The following is a 16,498-nucleotide window of genomic DNA, read 5'->3' on the forward strand; positions in this document are numbered from 1 at the left end:
CCACAGCCCAGGGTCTCTAAACAAAAGTAGGCCCATGGCTTCCCCCATGGCAGGGGGTAACCGAGGAGCGCACCCTGCTCCTCATGTTACCAGGGGACACTGCTGGGGCTGGGAGAATGTCTGGCTCAGGAATCAGCAGCCAGGCTCATGCAGGGAGGAGACAGTGAGGGCTCCAGACCCATCCCCACTCAGGCAGCCGCTCCTATGCCCCATCCTGGCGGGCGAGGTCTCTTACCTGTCAACAGCGGGGTGGTAGAGCGGCCTGCTGTCCTGAGGGGAGAGGTAGCTGCATGCCACGGAGCCCCCGGCAACCCGCACCCGGAACAGGTCTCCCACGCCCTGCAAAAGAGAAGCCCCGAGGGTGAGAATCCCTGGGTTGGCAGGTGGATCCCTGATCCCAAGGGGCCAGCACCTGGCACCAGGGCTGACAAAGGGCCAGGGGGCTGAGTGGGAACAGGAGGTACCTGGGGACAGGGGACCAGACAGGGCAGTGAGATGTGTGGCACGCAGGTGGCGAAGAGGAGACGCATGGGGTGCCACTAATGAAAGAGCAGCCCCAGCAGAGATACCCCAAAAGGATGCCCTGCCCAGAGAACCAGCTGCGAGACAACCCCGGTTGGTCTCGGGGGCCATGGGGCCCCTCTTTGGCCAGCCTCTCCAACCTACCTTTATTTATACGGCACCTTCCCTCTCAAAGCACTTGCCAGACCACAGGAGAAATGCGGCTGCCACTGGGGAGGAGCACAATCTTTGCCAGCGAACTGCTATGCCATATTTCAGAGGAAGTGTAGCCTGGCATCTCTGGCTGACACAGCACACTGGGGGAGTCAGGGACTCACTCAGGATCAAACAGGGCCAGGAGGCACCAGGTTAATGGCCTGATTCCTGCAAGCCGCTGCATGGATCAAGAAGGCACCCTGCATGCTGGGATTGGATGTCTCCAGGCTGCCTCTGTATTAACATGGAGCCATTATTGTACCCCCAGGGCCTGCCCTTGGCACAGGCAAACACCCCGTACCCTCACTGTCACGGAAAATCAATGTCCAGAAAAAAAATCCCTGGTGTCCCCGGGCTGCTCATCCTCAGCTGCCCCAGGGCTCACTCGTGCCGCATTTTGGAAGTCGCGTGCAGCTGGGGGATTGAACTCGGTGACCTGCTACCTGGCTCTGGGCTGAGTGCGCGCACTCACCGCCCAGCTGCATGGGAATTCGTGTGCTTCGTCTGTGCTAATCCAGCTGGCTGAAGCAACTGACAATCGTTGGAGGATTTCAAACACACGGACGCCACCGGCTCTCCTGTTGTGGGGAGGACAGGGGCTGAATGGCTGTAAATACATGCAGCTGCTATGCAAGCTTCTCACACCCCTCCGCTAGCATCGCTCCGGGCTGCCCTGCAGCCCCGCCTGCTAATTAGCCCAGGGCCCCTCCCCACGTGGGCCAGCGCACCTCAACACCGAGCGACAGCTGCTCCTAGATTTCACTCCTGTGCCCCCCTGTAAATTCTCCTGCACTCCCGCCGACAGGAGCCGTGGGCCCCCCGCCACAGCTCTGCCAATGCCTCTCACTGACAACCCCGAGCACTCTGAACTGCTCCCACCCTAGGACTCTCAAGACAGATCTGCCAATGCTCCTCACTCCCGACCCACAACAACCCCTGAGCCTCTGCTGAGCAGAGATGGAACGATCAGCGCTCACCCCGGTCTCTGGCCCTGCAGCCCCAGTCCGGGCTCTGAAATCCCCTTCATGGGAAAACTCGCCAGGTTAACAAGTGACTCCAGCTCAGCTGGAATCTGGGCTCACTGGAATCAGCGGGAGTCTTGCCATGGGCAGGGCTGGACTAGGGAAGTGAACTTGAGCTGGTGTGGGGTAAGAAGGTGAAGCAATGGCAGTGCCCAGGTGGCAGTGGATGAAGCTAGGGACTGGACAATGAGACACAGAGTCTCTCCGACCTCACTCGCTGATTTGGGCCAGCCTGGCATTGCTCACCAGTCCTAAAGTCACTTGGAAAATGGGCCAAACACAAGGTGGCTCCTTCCATCCCAGTATGCATATAAGCTAGTGGGGACTGTTGGCTAGGCACTAGGATGGGATCCAGGAGACTTGGATCCCAGTCCTGTGATCTCAGGCATGGCTGAATCTGTTTCCCCTGGAAGCTCCTCCGGGCAGGGACTGTGGCTGTGTGTCTGTACAGCCCCTGGCTCAGCTGGGACCTCTGGATGCTACTGGAATACAGCTGGGACAGCCATCACCCGGCAGGGGCCCACAAACAGCGGAGCTGGAGTAGGTGCCCAAAGCCACGTGCTCAGCCAGATGGGCCCCCAGATGGATTCTACAGCGCCCCCACTCGTGGTGTCTTGGGGCAGGCCTGGCTCAGCGGTGTATTTTGCAGCCCTTCCCCCTGCGCCGCTTACAGTTTCCCCATTGTCACGCGAGCGGATTCATCTGGGGCCATCTCCCTCCCCGGGTGATGATGTTTTGTCATGAGGACGAGCTCTCTCGGCGTTTCATTAGCCAATCCATCCCAGCTTTCATTACCCGCCGCCGGCTGGCCCCACATCCTTTTGACAGGGACTGTAATGAGAGCCGAGGTGGGGACAAAACGAATCCATTAGGGTGACAATATTCAGCTTGTAATCTCACATTCCTCTAAACATGCATTAGAGAGAGACAGCGTGCGCCCCAGCCACACAGCCCAGCTCCCTGTGTCAGCACAGCCGTTCCTGGGTGTGAAAAGAGGGAGCAATCAAACCACACCTTCCTTGCCAGGATCTCAAAGCACTCGCAAACACGCAAGGATTTCACTCTCACAACCCTCTGGGAGGCACGGCTCACGCTCTCCATTTTATTGAGGAGAAAAATGAGGCACAGTTTCCAGGTGCCTCAGTTTCATAGAATCATAGAATATCAGTGTCAAGGTTCTTCCCCCACTCTGAACTCTAGGGTACAGATGTGGGGACCTGCATGAAAACCTCCTAAGCTTACTTTCACCAGCTTAGGTTAAAACTTCCCCAAGGTACAGATTAATTTTATCCTTTGTCCCTGGATCTCCACTGCCACCACCAAACTCTAACTGGGTTTACTGGGAAATGTAGTTTGGACACGTCTTTCCCCCCAAAATCCTCCCAACCCTTGCACCCCACTTCCTGGGAAAGGTTTGGTAAAAATCCTCACCAATTTGCATAGGTGACCACAGACCCAAACCCTTGGATCTGAGAACAGTGAAAAAGCATTCAGTTTTCTTACAAGAAGACTTTTAATAGAAGTAAAGAAATCCCTCTGTAAAATCAGGATGGTAGATACCTTACAGGTTATTAGATTCAAAACATAGAGAATCCCTCTAGGCAAAACCTTAAGTTACAAAAAAGACACACAAACAGGAATAGTCATTCTATTCAGCACAGTTCTTTTCTCAGCCATTTAAAGAAATCATAATCTAACACATACCTAGCTAGATTACTTACTAAAGTTCTAAGACTCCATTCCTGGTCTATGCCCCGCAAAAGCAGCATACAGACAGACACAGACCCTTTGTTTCTCTCCCTCCTCCCAGCTTTTGAAAGTATCTTGTCTCCTCATTGGTCATTTTGGTCAGGTGCCAGCGAGGTTACCTTTAGCTTCTTAACCCTTTACAGGTGAGAGGATTTTTCCTCTGGCCAGGAGGAATTTTAAAGGGGTTTACCCTTCCCTTTATATTTCTGACAATCAGGGTTGGAAGGGACCTCAGGAGGTCATCTAGTCCAACCCCCTGATCAAATCAGGACCGATCTCCGACTAAATCATCCCAGCCAGGGCTTTGTCAAGCCTGACCTTAAAAAGTTCTAGGGAAGGAGATTCCACCACCTCCCTAGGTAACGCATTCCAGTGTTTCACCACCCTCCTAGTGAAAAAGTTTCTCCTAATATCCAACCTAAATCTCCCCCACTGCAACTTGAGACCATTACTCCTCGTTCTGTCATCTGCTACCATTGAGAACAGTCTAGAGCCATCCTCTTTGGAACCCCCTTTCAGGTAGCTGAAAGCAGTTATCAAATCCCCCCTCATTCTTCTCTTCTGAAGACTAAACATCCCCAGTTCCCTCAGTCTCTCCTCATAAGTCATGTGTTCCAGACCCCTAATCATTTTTGTTGCCCTCCGCTGGACTCTTTCCAATTTTTCCACATCCTTCTTGTAGTGTGGGGTCCAAAACTGGACACAGTACTCCAGATGAGGCCTCACCAATGTCGAATAGAGGGGAACAATCACGTGCCTTGATCTGTTGGCAATGCCCCTACTTATACATCCCAAAATGCCATTGGCCTTCTTGGCAACAAGGGCACACTGTTGATTCATATCCAACTTCTCGTCCACTGTCACCCCTAGGTCCTTTTCTGCAGAACTGCTGCCGAGCCATTCGGTCCCTAGTCTGTAGCGGTGCATTGGATTCTTCCGTCCTAACTGCAGGACTCTGCACTTGTCCTTGTTGAACCTCATCAGATTTCTTTTGGCCCAATCCTCCAATTTGTCTAGGTCCCTCTGTACACTATCCCTACCCTCCAGCTTATCTACCACTCCTCCCAGTTTAGTGTCATCTGCAAACTTGCTGAGGGTGCAATCCACATCATCCTCCAGATCATTTATGAAGATATTGAACAAAACCGGCCCCATCACTGAGACAGGAATGGCACTAGTTACCCTCTTCAGCAGGTAGTTCTGAGGGTTAATTCGCTAATGTTTGTACCAGACACTGACACATACAATGTGAACAGTGTGTGCTGTTATCTGCCTCCCGCATTCCCTCTGGGAACTGAGGCGGGAGACTTACCATTCCATCCCCCGCGCCCAGATTTGTGGCAGTAAAAATAGCGCCTCGTAGCACGATCAATGCGTTCGGGTCAAAAGCCACGCTTCGGACGGTATGAGACACAGTCTGCTCTCAGCGATGCCAGTGCAGCCCCACTGGCTTCAAAGGGGGGGGGGGGAAAGAATCCAATTCTCACCTTTTAATAGCTTGCAAGGTCCTGCACAGAACCCAGCCAGGAGCTTATAGCAAATGGAAAGGCTCCTTTATCACTGAAAGCACCTGCTCGGCTGTATTCTAGGGACGCTGCCTGCTCTATCCCAGCACACAGGGGTCTGACCTGACCAAATTCTCCACACGTCATGGGCCAGATCCTCCTTAACCCATTGACTCCAGCGGAGCTGTGCCGATGTCCGCGGGTGGAGGATCTGGCTCTGTATCCTTCCAGCACATGCTGCTTAGTTAACCAGACTGGAGAAGGTTCTTTATAACAGATGCGTCCCCCAGAAACCATAAAGAGCCCGAGAGAAGCTCCACGGCTCATTCCAAGCCCTAAAAGCCTTCCGTGCAGGAACTGGGGGCACGTCTACACAGCAGCCGGGTGCTGTCATTCCCAGCTTGGGCAGACAGACACACGCTAGCTCTGCTTGAGCCAGTGCGCTAAAAAGAGCCGTGTGGCTGTGGCAGCCTGGACTACTCACCCAAGGGTGATCCCATCCCAGAGCCTAGGTATGTATGTGGGTGGCTAGCCCGTGCCACCCCCCATGCTGCTATTTTTCGGCACTAGCTCGATCAAAGCAATCACATCCCCCGGCGGGCGGGTGGGCATATCTCACAGAAGCTGTACTGGATCGTCTTTGCATGGGGAGGGGCCGTGTTAGTTAGCAGAGCATCCTCCAGGATTCGTGAAGAACCCCATAGACAAACTCCAGAAGGCAAAGTTGCCTACAGCCATTGTGGAAGGTCCTTGCTGGCTCACAGTTTGCGTGAATGTCTGGAGAGGCCACTCTGGCAAGCAGAGAACACCCAGGGAGATGGGAACAGGATACAAGTGAGACCAGTGCATGATTACGGCTCACAGTGCATGAGGTCGGCTCACACGCTAGCGGTTGCTGCTCTGAATACCTGACAGGCACAAGCACAAATGGGAGCTAATGACAGTAAAAGAAGGGTCTGGTTAGCATGCCCAGCCATGCACAGAGAACTTATCCTGCCCGTGGGCATGAATGCCACAGTACTAGCTCCCATCCACAGCACACGAGGCGTCGGACTCCCACAGCTCGCGCACTGCAGGTTTGCACAAGGAGCTACTTTAGCAAGGTCCGAAAAAACCAAGGGGCGGGTTCCCTCTGCCCAAGCAGGCTGTGAATGGGACAGTCCTGTCCAGATGCAGTGACCATGTTACACTTTCCCCAGGTACTTTCAGTCTGAATATCTGAATAGCTTTTCTATTAGATGAAGGAAACGAACCAGCAGAGAGAGATCAAATAGACTGTCTCCCTGGCAGAGCAAGTAGTGTGTTACCCAGTCTATCGCTCCGCACCTGCACTAAACAGAGGACAAGTCCGCATGCGAAGGAGGGGTAAACAGCAAACAGAACCACATCCTCTTCCAGTTACCGCTACCTAGCCCCCCAGGAGAAATGTGCAGAGACAAAGCAGATGTAGAGGGACACTGCTAAGGTGAAGGCTGGTCTTGCAGGAGAGATACAGGAAAGCTCTGCCCTTTTCCAGTGCGATCACAGGCAAGTCACTGAGGCAGGTTAACTAGGTCCATATTTAGGCGCCTACCTAAATGGCCTAGTTCCCAGAGGTGCCAATCTCATCTCTGCCTAGGTCACTAGGCTGAAATTCCCCCTTCTGCACAAAGCCCAAGGCACCTCGGCAGTCCCATGTATGCCCTGGGAAGACTAGAGTCTCCCTTGGTCTGCCCAGTCATGGCTCAGGTATATGCAGCAGGGAATTATGGGATGTGGGTGCCGATCTGAGGGTGGCGGGAGAGAGAAACGGCTGCCAAATCTTCACTGTTGCACTAAAGAATGGAACCTTTCCCTGACATTAATATTACCCAGGATTTTGCAAGCCCCTTCCATCAAGGATCCCTGGGGCTTGGTGCCATCCACATTTTACACACGGAGAAATGGGTGCACAGAGAAATGAAGCGAGGCAGGAACCTATGCAGAAAAAACAGCAAAATAAGGTTAATGGGACTTGAGCTGCATTTCCTGGAATGAATCTGTCCCTGGTCTGGGTAAGGCGTGAAAGGCGCTGTTCCCGACCAGACCGAGGAGGATTTGAAGCTGGACCCTCCTGGATCCAACAAGGCCATTTGCTATATCTCCCCACAGAACACAAAAAAGTCCTTGGTTCTGGATCTACTAGAGAGCGCGTCTGCCAATGGTGCAAAGGAAAGGTTTTGTGGAGGAAAGGCTCAGAGACAGAGACAGAGAAAGAAGATCAGGACTGGAGAAGCAGAAGGCCTGAGGACGTACAGTACAAGCTGTAGAGGGACAGACATACATGGGGCTTTCACATAGGGAAAGGGAAGGTGGGAAAGTCTAGACCGGGAAACAGCAAAGCTCCTCCCAGAATCTACCCAGCACAGGCCGAGAACCAGTAATGCCGTGCTTGAGCACTCAGTCCTCAGTCAGAGAGACGGCCAGCTCCACCCCTTCAGAAGGTGACGTATTTCTCTCATGGTTCCACTGTCCCTAGCACCCGACGATCAGACCAGCCCAAGAAGGGGGAAATGAGCTGAGATCTAATGGGGGAAGATATAGCAATGGGCCTCTCTCACGCCAACTGTCATTCCCCTTTGGGCCAGTAGCCAACATTTGGTGCGGCTGAGTATTGTGAGCTCTTCAGGGCAGGGCGCGAGTGTTTGTACAGAACAGAGCACAATGTGGCCCTGATCCAGACTGCAGCCTCCAGACACTGATTTAATACCAATAACGAATCATTAGATCTGGTCAGAAATGGGGATGGGGGAGTTATCCTACGTACTGGCACATCCTTCCTTTCTCACTCCAGTGGAGAGAGCCCGCACTGAGAAGCACCCGTGCTATGGGGCTCTGTGAGCTGCTGGCCCCAGCCTTTGAATCTGAGTGCCAAGGTGCCCATGAAAAATGGCAGCTGGTGCCACTGCCCCTTCAGTCTGTCTCGCATGCTGGTCTGGGTGGAAGTTCTTGTTCCAGCCGGACTGGTTCACTCGTCCTTGTGCACACGGTTACTATGACGATGACCCATGCTCCTGCCCCAGGACATTATCTGGCGCTCTGCCCCGCAAGAGGATCCAGGCGCTTCAGAAAATACCCCGGCCTGTTTCCCTGGCACGCACCAGTCAGCAGGAAGCAGCCAGGCACTGGCTTGATTTTCAGCATACGCAGCACCAGAGCTAGGCAGCCTCGAGGCACCGCGTGACAGATCGGTTCTCCAGCTCCACAGGAGGAGATGGAAGAGCCCGATTTCAAACAATGACACAGATTAGAGATGATCAAAGACACCCACCATCCATCAGCAGCAGCCCAGCCACCCGGCAGCCCTGCTTTCTTGAGACAGAGGGAGCCCAGCATGAGGGAAATGGCCTTCATCGCCCATGCAACGGGCTAATTCAGGGCCTCTGAGGTATGGCAGAGGAAGGGAGCCAGGATCCGGTGGATTGGCCAAGTCCCAGTGAATAACGGCGAATACGACCCTGCTGATGCCAGGGAGGCCAAGTCGGCCTGTCTATTAGCGACTCTTTTTCCATCGTTCAGCCAGCTCTGGCTGGGGCAGCGGGAGCCTCCTGCAGAGATCTCCCCCCTCGACTTTTCCAACATCCCCTGAGAGAGACGCTCCAGAAGACAGATGGCTCATTCATGGCCTGCGATAGCTCCACCCGGCTTAGTGCTGGACACACGCTGAAATGTTCCATGTATCTCTGAATGCAGCCGAATGCCTTTGGCTCGGACGTCTCATGAGACGGCTAGGAAAGTCCCAGCCACTTAAAAACCACATGGCTTGTGCTAAATCCTGACTAACAGGCAGGCATCTTTTGAAACAGATTGGACTGTCCTGGTATGGCCAAGCTTCACCTGCTTCCAGGTCAACACAGCTGAGGGGTCTGACTCGCTCACCCTGGTGTAAATCCGGAGTGGCACTGGTGTGAGGGGAGAACCAGGCTCTGAAGGCTCTAACTTGCTCTGATGTTTGGGAGCCAAGCTCTATGACTGACGTCTGACTCTGCAATGCACTGAGCCAGCAGGGACTCTCAGGCAAACAGTAGCTCATTGGGCATGGCGAAGGGGCACCCGCGAGCAACGAGCAGCGGAGTCGTGTGGCTCTTTGCCCTGCCACTGCCCGTGCTGTGCCAGAGCTGGGGCTGACAAGAGGCCTTCAGTCTGACGCCTGTCACCAGCGCTACATTCCTATGCATGACAAAGCCCTTGTGTTAGGGAGGACTTTGCTGTAACTCAGATGCCAACTGCTGCGTTGCTGGTGGATCGGGCAAGGTTGCCCTGCCCTCATCGAGGGCACCAGGAAGGTCCCGTTCTCCCAACAAGCAAACTGTATGGAAAGAAAGTAAGAAGCTTCCCCCCTCCCTGGCCAGGATGTGAATATTCAAAGACTCACGCTGTGCCAGCATGAATATGTATGAGCCTGAGGCAGAGAGGGCTCCGACAGGATTCGGCGTATAGTGCAGCTCAGAAATACATGGCTTTCCCCAAATTCCTGCCCGTAACTAGAGCAGATGTCAGCCAGCTAAGGGCACATGGGCTGGACCTGTGCTGCTGGACGACTTCCCAGGGCAGCCAGCTAGGAATGTGGCACTCGGCCTGCGTCGGGGCACACTGTGCTCTGCTCCTGCCTGGGGAGAAGGCTTTGTTTCACCTGAAACAAAGCTGGAGCAATAGTAGGGGAATGGGATCAGAGGAAGGATGGTTCAGCGGTTACAGCACTAGTCTGGGGCACAGGAGACCTGGGCAGAATTTCCTGTCTGACTATAGCCAGGTCGGTTAGTCGCTCTGTGCCTCAGTTTCCCACCTGAAGAGCGGGGATAGTTGCACTGTCCAGCCGTACAGGGGTGCGGTGAAGAGAAGTACATTAAAGATTGTGAGCAGCTCAGTTGCTATGGCAATGGGGCCAGAGAAGTGCCCTGGACATCTCTGGACTTAGAGGGGGCAGTGCATGGATTTCCACAGGACGGCAAAACCCCAGGAGTTAGGGGGACTAGACCCTCAGAGATATAGGGTGATCTTTTGCAGTCCAACCCCCACATGAGATGAGCCCCAATGACTTTGCATAGCCCACAGCCCCCTGCCAGCCATCGTGCTGTGGCCCCCATGGTATTTACCTGTGGGGGTTGCATACCAGCTGTTAGGATATAGATATTCAGGCCTGTCTGTAAAGGCCTATACTCTAAGAATTTAGATGTATTCTTATCACTTGGCTAGTTAGAGGTATAAAAGGAAAAATCAAAATCACTGTCTGCCAGTGTAAGGTCCTTCTCTTACTGTGACAGTCTGAGGCCCTGTTCTTAGGCTAAGGTCTTTGGCTAAGCAACAGACACAGCAATAAGCTGGTTTCAGAGTAACAGCCGTGTTAGTCTGTATTCGCAAAAAGAAAAGGAGTACTTGTGGCACCTTAGAGACTAACCAATTTATTTGAGCATGAGCTTTCGTGAGCTACAGCTCACTTCATCGGATGCATACCGTGGAAACTGCAGCAGACTTTATATATACACAGAGAATATGAAACAATACCTCCTCCCACCCCACTGTCCTGCTGGTAATAGCTTATCTAAAGTGATCATCAGGTTGGGCCATTTCCAGCACAAATCCAGGTTTTCTCACCCTCCACCCCGCCACACAAATTCACTCTCCTGCTGGTGATAGCCCATCCAAAGTGACAACTCTTTACACAATGTGCATGATAATCAAGTTGGGCCATTTCCTGCACAAATCCAGGTTCTCTCACCCCCTCACCCCCCTCCCAAAAACCACACACACAAACTCACTATCCTGCTGGTAATAGCTCATCCAAAGTGACCATTCTCCCTACAATGTGCATGATAATCAAGGTGGGCCATTTCCAGCACAAATCCAGGTTTTCTCACATCCCCCCCACCCCCATACACACACAAACTCACTCTCCTGCTGGTAATAGCTCATCCAAACTGACCACTCTCCAAGTTTAAATCCAAGTTAAACCAGAACATCTGGGGGGGTGGTAGGAAAAAACAAGAGGAAATAGGCTACCTTGCATAATGACTTAGCCACTCCCAGTCTCTATTTAAGCCTAAATTAATAGTATCCAATTTGCAAATGAATTCCAATTCAGCAGTTTCTCGCTGGAGTCTGGATTTGAAGTTTTTTTGTTTTAAGATAGCGACCTTCATGTCTGTGATTGCGTGACCAGAGAGATTGAAGTGTTCTCCGACTGGTTTATGAATGTTATAATTCTTGACATCTGATTTGTGTCCATTTATTCTTTTACGTAGAGACTGTCCAGTTTGACCAATGTACATGGCAGAGGGGCATTGCTGGCACATGATGGCATATATCACGTTGGTGGATGTGCAGGTGAACGGGCCTCTGATAGTGTGGCTGATGTTATTAGGCCCTGTGATGGTGTCCCCTGAATAGATATGTGGGCACAATTGGCAACGGGCTTTGTTGCAAGGATATGTTCCTGGGTTAGTGGTTCTGTTGTGTGGTATGTGGTTGTTGGTGAGTATTTGCTTCAGGTTGCGGGGCTGTCTGTAGGCAAGGACTGGCCTGTCTCCCAAGATTTGTGAGAGTGTTGGGTCATTCTTTAGGATAGGTTGTAGATCCTTAATAATGCGTTGGAGGGGTTTTAGTTGGGGGCTGAAGGTGACGGCTAGTGGCGTTCTGTTATTTTCTTTGTTAGGCCTGTCCTGTAGTAGGTAACTTCTGGGAACTCTTCTGGCTCTATCAATCTGTTTCTTTACTTCTGCAGGTGGGTATTGTAGTTGTAAGAAAGCTTGACAGAGATCTTGTAGGTGTTTGTCTCTGTCTGAGGGGTTGGAGCAAATGCGGTTGTATCGCAGAGCTTGGCTGTAGACGATGGATCGTGTGGTGTGGTCAGGGTGAAAGCTGGAGGCATGCAGGTAGGAATAGCGGTCAGTAGGTTTCCGGTATAGGGTGGTGTTTATGTGACCATTGTTTATTAGCACTGTAGTGTCCAGGAAGTGGATCTCTTGTGTGGACTGGACCAGGCTGAGGTTGGTGGTGGGATGGAAATTGTTGAAATCATGGTGGAATTCCTCAAGGGCTTCTTTTCCATGGGTCCAGATGATGAAGATGTCATCAATATAGCGCAAGTAGAGTAGGGGCTTTAGGGGACGAGAGCTGAGGAAGCGTTGTTCTAAATCAGCCATAAAAATGTTGGCATACTGTGGGGCCATGCGGGTACCCATAGCAGTGCCACTGATCTGAAGGTATACATTGTCCCCAGATGCAAAATAGTTATGGGTAAGGACAAAGTCACAAAGTTCAGCCACCAGGTTAGCCGTGACATTATCGGGGATAGTGTTCCTGACGGCTTGTAGTCCATCTTTGTGTGGAATGTTGGTGTAGAGGGCTTCTACATCCATAGTGGCCAGGATGGTGTTATCAGGAAGATCACCGATGGATTGAAGTTTCCTCAGGAAGTCAGTGGTGTCTTGAAGGTAGCTGGGAGTGCTGGTAGCATAGGGCCTGAGGAGGGAGTCTACATAGCCAGACAATCCTGCTGTCAGGGTGCCAATGCCTGAAATGATGGGGCGCCCAGGATTTCCAGGTTTATGCATCTTGGGTAGCAGCTAGAATATCCCAGGTCGGGGTTCCAGGGGTGTGTCTGTGCGGATTTGATCTTGTGCTTTTTCAGGAAGTTTCTTGAGCAAATGCTGTAGTTGCTTTTGGTAACTCTCAGTGGGATCATAGGGTAATGGCTTGTAGAAACTCGTGTTGGAGAGCTGCCGAGCAGCCTCTTGTTCATATTCCGACCTATTCATGATGACAACAGCACCTCCTTTGTCAGCCTTTTTGATTATGATGTCAGAGTTGTTTCTGAGGCTGTGGATGGCATTGCGTTCCACATGGCTGAGGTTATGGGGCAAGTGATGCTGCTTTTCCACAATTTCAGCCCGTGCACGTCGGCGGAAGCACTCTATGTAGAAGTCCAGTCTGCTGTTTCGACCTTCAGGAGGAGTCCACCTAGAATCCTTCTTTCTGTAGTGTTGGTAGGGAGACCTCTGTGGATTAGTATGTTGTTCAGAGGTATTTTGGAAATATTCCTTGAGTCGGAGACGTCGAAAATAGGATTCTAGGTCACCACAGAACTGTATCATGTTCGTGGGGGTGGAGGGGCAGAAGGAGAGGCCCCGAGATAGAACAGCTGCTTCTGCTGGGCTGAGAGTATAGTTGGATAGGTTAACAATATTGCTAGGTGGGTTGAGGGAACCATTGCTGTGGCCCCTTGTAGCATGTAGTAGTTTAGAAAGTTTAGTGTCCTTTTTCTTTTGTAGAGAAGCAAAGTGTGTGTTGTAAATGGCTTGTCTAGTTTTAGTAAAATCCAGCCACAAGGAAGTTTGTGTGGAAGGTTGTTTTTTTATGAGAGTATCCATTTTTGAGAGCTCATTCTTAATCTTTCCCTGTTTGCTGTAGAGGATGTTGATCAGGTGATTCCGCAGTTTCTTTGAGAGCGTGTGGCACAAGCTGTCAGCATAGTCTGTGTGGTATGTAGATTGTAAGGACAGTGGGGTGGGAGGAGGTATTGTTTCATATTCTCTGTGTATATATAAAGTCTGCTGCAGTTTCCACGGTATGCATCCGATGAAGTGAGCTGTAGCTCACGAAAGCTCATGCTCAAATAAATTGGTTAGTCTCTAAGGTGCCACAAGTACTCCTTTTCTTTTAGCAATAAGCTGGGAAGCAACTGGTCACATCCTCACGTTCCAAACTAGTCACATTGAAAGAAGGTGCTATTGGGCTGTTAGGAATACAATCCTGTCCTGATGGTGCCTATCACCTCCAAAGAAAGGGAAGTGCCTAGAAGATGTAAAAGGAAACTTAGTTTGATAGCATCTTGTCTGGCAAGGACTCACTTATCAATAGCTGGGATGTGAAATCCTCATTTCTGTGTTTGTTCTATCACTGTAGTATCCATTTCCCCATTGTTTGTCTGTATAATCTCTGTCTGGGTCTGTGATTATTTCTGTCTGCTGTATAATTAATTTTGCTGGGTGTAAACTAATTAAGGTGGTAGGATATAACTGGTTAAATAATCATGTTACACTATGTTAGGATTGGTTAGTTAAATTTCAGTAAAATGATTGGTTAAGCTATAGCTAAGCAGAACTCAAGTTTTACTATGGGTTTCAGAGTAACAGCCGTGTTAGTCTGTATTTGCAAAAAGAAAAGGAGTACTTGTGGCACCTTAGAGACTAACCAATTTATTTGAGCATAAGCTTTCATGAGCTACAGCTCACTTCATCGGATGCATACTGTGGAAAGTGTAGAAGATCTTTTTATACACACAAAGCATGAAAAAATACCTCCCCCGACCCCACTCTCCTGCTGGTAATAGCTTATCTAAAGTGATCACTCTCCTTACAATGTGTATGATAATCAAGTTGGGCCATTTCCAGCACAAATCAAGGGTTTAACAAAAACATCTGAGGAAGGGGGGGGGGGGTTTGGAAAACAAGGGGAAATAGGTTACCTTGCATAATGACTTAGCCACTCCCAGTCTCTATTCAAGCCTAAGTTAATTGTATCCAATTTGCAAATGAATTCCAATTCAGCAGTCTCTCGCTGGAGTCTGGATTTGAAGTTTTTCTGTTGTAATATTGCAACTTTCATGTCTGTAATCGCGTGACCAGAGAGATTGAAGTGTTCTCCGACTGGTTTATGAATGTTATAATTCTTGACATCTGATTTGTGTCCATTTATTCTTTTACGTAGACTGTTCAGTTTGACCAATGTACATGGCAGAGGGGCATTGCTGGCACATGATGGCATATAAGTTTTACTATATAGTCTGCAGTCAATCAGGAAGTGAGGGAGGGGGTGGGTGCATGGGGGGGAAATGGGAACAGGGAATGGGGGTGGGGAAATTGGAATCATATTTAGCTAAAGGGGGAAATGAGAACAGGGACACAGGTAAGCCTCTGTGGTGTCAGAGCTGGGAAGGGGGACACTAAGGAAAGAAACTGGAATCATGCTTGCTGGAAGTTCACCCCAATAAACATTGAATTGTTTGCACCTTTGGACTTCGGGTATTGTTGCTCTCTGTTCATGCGAGAAGGACCAGGGAAGTGGGTGAAGGAATAAGCCCCCTAACACCAGCCTCCACACGTGAATCCCCAGCAGTGGGTATTGTAGGGAACTGGCATCTCCCCATGTGTCTTGGTGGCTAAGCCATTGACCCCCGCTCACCCCCGCCTGGGCTACTGCAGCCTTCTCCTATCTGTTCTTCCCAATACCCACTACGGGCCCCAAACAGGCTGCCCAAAATGCCACCCCAAGATTGTCTTCTTCACCACAGTCACCCCCCACACACACCTTTGCTTCCTCTGCTGGCTCCCTGCTGTCTTGTCTATCAAGCTCAAATGCCTTGTCCTGGGCTCCAAGGCCCTGCCCCACATCTCTGCCCCATCTCTTGCCACTTGCCCCATGGGACAGGGGGTTTCCGACACATCCTGATCTCTCACCCCCTCAGGATGAAGACTGGGATTGCTGCAGGGAAATTCCCCTCTCCCCAGCCTTATCCCAAAGATGGGGGCCCAGGGGACACTTAGCACTGGCAGACGCTCCTGCTCATCTGGATGGGCAGTGAGAACAGCAGGGGCAGTACATTGCAGTTCCCCAGCCCTTGGTTTGCATGAACAGTCTGTGCGTGGCAAGCGCCAGGAACCCCACATCCAGCAGTGCCCGCTACATCGCTGCCACCAATCAGGACTCCCGGTGTGTGCTTTCCTCTGTTATTTCTAGTCCAGTAGCACCTCGAGGCCCCATCTGAGATCAGGACCCTGCAGCACTGGGCAGCCACACAGCAAGAGACAGGCTCTGGCCCAGAGACAAGGGCAAGAGAAGGGGTGTTACTGTCCTCATCACACAGATGGGAAATTAAGAACAGACAGACTAAGGCCCTGATCCTTGAAGTACGTAGGCAACTAACTCCCTGGGCCGAAGGGATTTGTCCACAGTCACATGCGACAAGGGCCAGGCAGACAGCCCAGGGAGTCCCCCAAGTCCCAGCTCAGTACCTTAACTACAAGGCCATCCTTCCCATCTAGCAATTAATTGTTCGAGGTCGCTGGGGTCCCTCCATTCCAGCAGGGACTGCACCAAAGTCACTGCGGCTGGCCCCTGCCTCCCGAGCTGCAGACCGCCCCTTTCCCACAGCAGAAGAGTGAGGAATCTGCCTTAAAGCAGCCAGTCTTTATGTCACTCGAGGATGCGAGTTCTGAAGGGGCCTTTAACCAGTCACCAGCAGAAGGTCAGCCAAGCGTGAGGGGAGACAGATCCTATCCTCTCCCACCTCCTGCATTCCCGCAGCCCTGCTGCCAATCCCTTTTGCATGCCTGCCCGCTCTTCCATGCCATCTGTCTGAGGAGCGCTGCCGAATCCCAGCGGTGAGCCCCATGCAGCTCCCGGCCCTCGAAAGCAGCGTGCGGCTGGCAGGCGTTGACAGCTTTGCCATTGGCCGCTTGCTGGCACTTCATTAACAACACGCCTTTC

General features: G+C 51.4%; 1 protein-coding gene across 1 annotated transcript in view; it reads right to left on the reverse strand.

The window, feature by feature from the left end:
• The window catches only part of USP43 (ubiquitin specific peptidase 43), a 188,780-nt gene that overhangs the window by 17,839 nt on the left and 154,443 nt on the right, over positions 1–16,498 (reverse strand). Inside the window, exon 9 of the mRNA XM_077833850.1 lies at positions 236–339. Coding sequence (XP_077689976.1) covers positions 236–339 — 104 coding nt within the window. The remainder of the gene's footprint in view (positions 1–235; positions 340–16,498) is intronic.

Source organism: Eretmochelys imbricata, chromosome 14 (genome assembly GCF_965152235.1).
Source record: "Eretmochelys imbricata isolate rEreImb1 chromosome 14, rEreImb1.hap1, whole genome shotgun sequence".
NCBI lineage: Eukaryota > Metazoa > Chordata > Testudines > Cheloniidae > Eretmochelys > Eretmochelys imbricata.